The 2,500-nt window shown below is 36.5% G+C and overlaps 1 protein-coding gene across 1 annotated transcript in view; it reads left to right on the plus strand.

The window, feature by feature from the left end:
• Lars (leucyl-tRNA synthetase) overlaps positions 1-2,500 on the plus strand; it is a 71,465-nt gene that overhangs the window by 68,640 nt on the left and 325 nt on the right. The window contains exon 31 of the mRNA XM_013025498.1: positions 2,451-2,500. This exon is cut by the window's right edge and continues 325 nt beyond it. Coding sequence (XP_012880952.1) covers positions 2,451-2,500 — 50 coding nt within the window. The remainder of the gene's footprint in view (positions 1-2,450) is intronic.

The raw sequence follows: 2,500 nt of genomic DNA on the forward strand, positions 1-2,500 counted from the left end.
TGAGCCACAGCGCCACTTCCGGCTTTTTTCTTTTTGCTTATGTGGTGCTGAGGAATCGAACCCAGGGCCTCAGGCATGCAAGGCAAGGCTCTACCACTGAGCCACCTTCCCAGCCCTGATTTTAGTGATTTTTAAGTGTACAGTTCAGTGACACTAAGTATATTCACACTGTTGTGCAACTATCACCACCATTTCCAGAACTTTTTCATATTCTCAAGCTAAAACCTTGTACTCATTAAGTCACAGTCACCCACTTTGCTTTCTGTAAGTTACTAGTAACCACTGTTCAACCTTTTGCTTATATATATTTGACTAATTTAGGTACAGTTATTCTCTCATTTGTCACACAGCTATGAATAATACCATTTTACAATGTTTTGTTTGCTATTAGTTTCTGTAAAAGAAACAGGGAGAGTTTGAATTGGTATTCCTGTAAGAATCTACAGAAGAGATCTAACCTTGATACTTTCCCAGTCGTTCTCAGGATGCACTGATATCTAAGAGGCTGAGTACTTTGAGTATATGAGATGGAAAAGGAGTTAAATTCAATAATATCATTCTTTGTCTTCTGCCATAACCAGCAAGTCTTCCAATTAGTGCCAATTGTATCAAGGGTGATTATGATCTAGGTCCAGGAGGAATAGTCTAAAGCCATCATTTCACTCTACAAAAGCCTCTGAGCAAATGTTTGATGATAATGACTTTAAATCACTCACAACCTGTGCCACATATGAACTAATAGCTTGGAGGTGAAAGGCTTCATTTCACTTTATCAGTCTCCAGGGACTTTCAATCACTCTCATCTTTTCTTTAAGTGCCTTAAATCTTGTATAGTTACAAACTTAAATTTCAACATTTTCAGTGATCAGAGAGGTTTGGGATGAGAAAAGATACTAAAAATACTAATAAAGCTCCAAGAATTTATTGACAATAATGAACTGCATGGTGAAACATCAAAGCAAGTGCATTTTGTCACTTAGAAGCTTGATTGAGTATTAAGATTTCTTTGAAATAGTTTGAATCAAAATTGCTTGAAATGATGAACAAGGGCTCTTGGGGACAGTGAGGGGAAATCTCCAGCAAAAGGCCTTATATATAAAATCTGCTGACAAGAGCTGTCACTTCTGTAGCAAAATATTTGCTTCCACTCACGTACAGGTTGAATTGCAGTAACTGTTAAAATGAATTGTATTCTTCCTTGAAATAAGATCATGGCTATTATGAAGATTTTTGTGTTCCTTTCCTCTTTTAATTTTCAGAGCTTGTGCTCTGTCTGGAATAGATTATATGTCCTTTGCAGAGACCCTCCAAAGACTTTGAGGCAGAGTTTGGTTTCATGGTAGTGTCAGGTAATTGCTCTATAAGCCCCAAGATCTTGTCTCTAAACTTGCAGTCTTCTAGTCTTTGTTTTCCAAAGAGAACAAGACTGGATAACTTATATTGCTGGTATCGCTACCAGCTGCATTAAGTCTCCTTTTATCTCTTATCCTTCTCATGCTATGCTTTGTATTCCCAGTGCAACACAAGAATGTAGCTCCCAGACCACCTAGAATCTGTTTGAGAAAGGGTTGGAAGTAATTTAGAAAATATCTTCTTCCTTTTTTTTTTTTTTAATAATCAGGTTAAGCCTTACTAACCATGCTTCACTTAGAATGAGATATAAATCCCAAATTAACATTTTTAGTTATTTATGGTATGTCCCTACCATATGAATTAAAGCCATTTGATGTTGGAAAGTATCAGAATTGCTTAAATGAGCTCAGTTGTTGGCAGGATTGTTGGATCATACATTTGTTCATGAATCAGTTTCCTTTTGTTTGACCAGGAGCCGTATTATCAGCTTGTACAAGAGTCGGTCAAGGAGGGTAGGATTAGAGCTCATCTTAAAGCTCACAATTATAAAAGCTGTGCCTTTTCTCTCTGTCATGCCTCCCTTTTCTGCTTATCACTCACTAACTTTTTAATTCACACTTTCATCTTTGAACTAAACAAGAAAAGGGTAATTCTGTTTCCTATAGTAATCATTGTTTCTCCAGAAATACCTCCAAGAATATCTACTTTAGCAAATCCTAGGAATCCCAAGAAAGAAATGTTTTAGACTTTTTGATCTTTTGAAGAATGACTAATTGAAGCACATAAAAGTGATTTAGGAGATCAGATAGGTTAGTACTCAAAAATATACTCAATTCTTCCTCTTTCCCGGCTTATCATTCCAGGAGATAGGCTATAGAGGCTCTTACAATATTTGATCTGGGTAAAAAGCAGAACGGGGATAATGACAGGCTTTTAGATGTGTGCCTGAGACTGGGTCCTGTTGAATAATCTGATGAACATATTTTTACTTAAATGTAACTAGATTGTTTAAGATATGTGTTACCAGATTCATTGGTAGTTTCTGTCAGTCACTATGGATAATTGAGTGTTTATGTTGATAATCTCTTCTGCTGTAGACCTTTCCAAAGTGAAACTAATGAGATTTGATGATCCACTGTTGGGGCCT

Source organism: Dipodomys ordii, unplaced genomic scaffold (assembly GCF_000151885.1).
Source record: "Dipodomys ordii isolate 6190 unplaced genomic scaffold, Dord_2.0 Scaffold85, whole genome shotgun sequence".
NCBI classification, from domain to species: Eukaryota; Metazoa; Chordata; class Mammalia; order Rodentia; family Heteromyidae; genus Dipodomys; species Dipodomys ordii.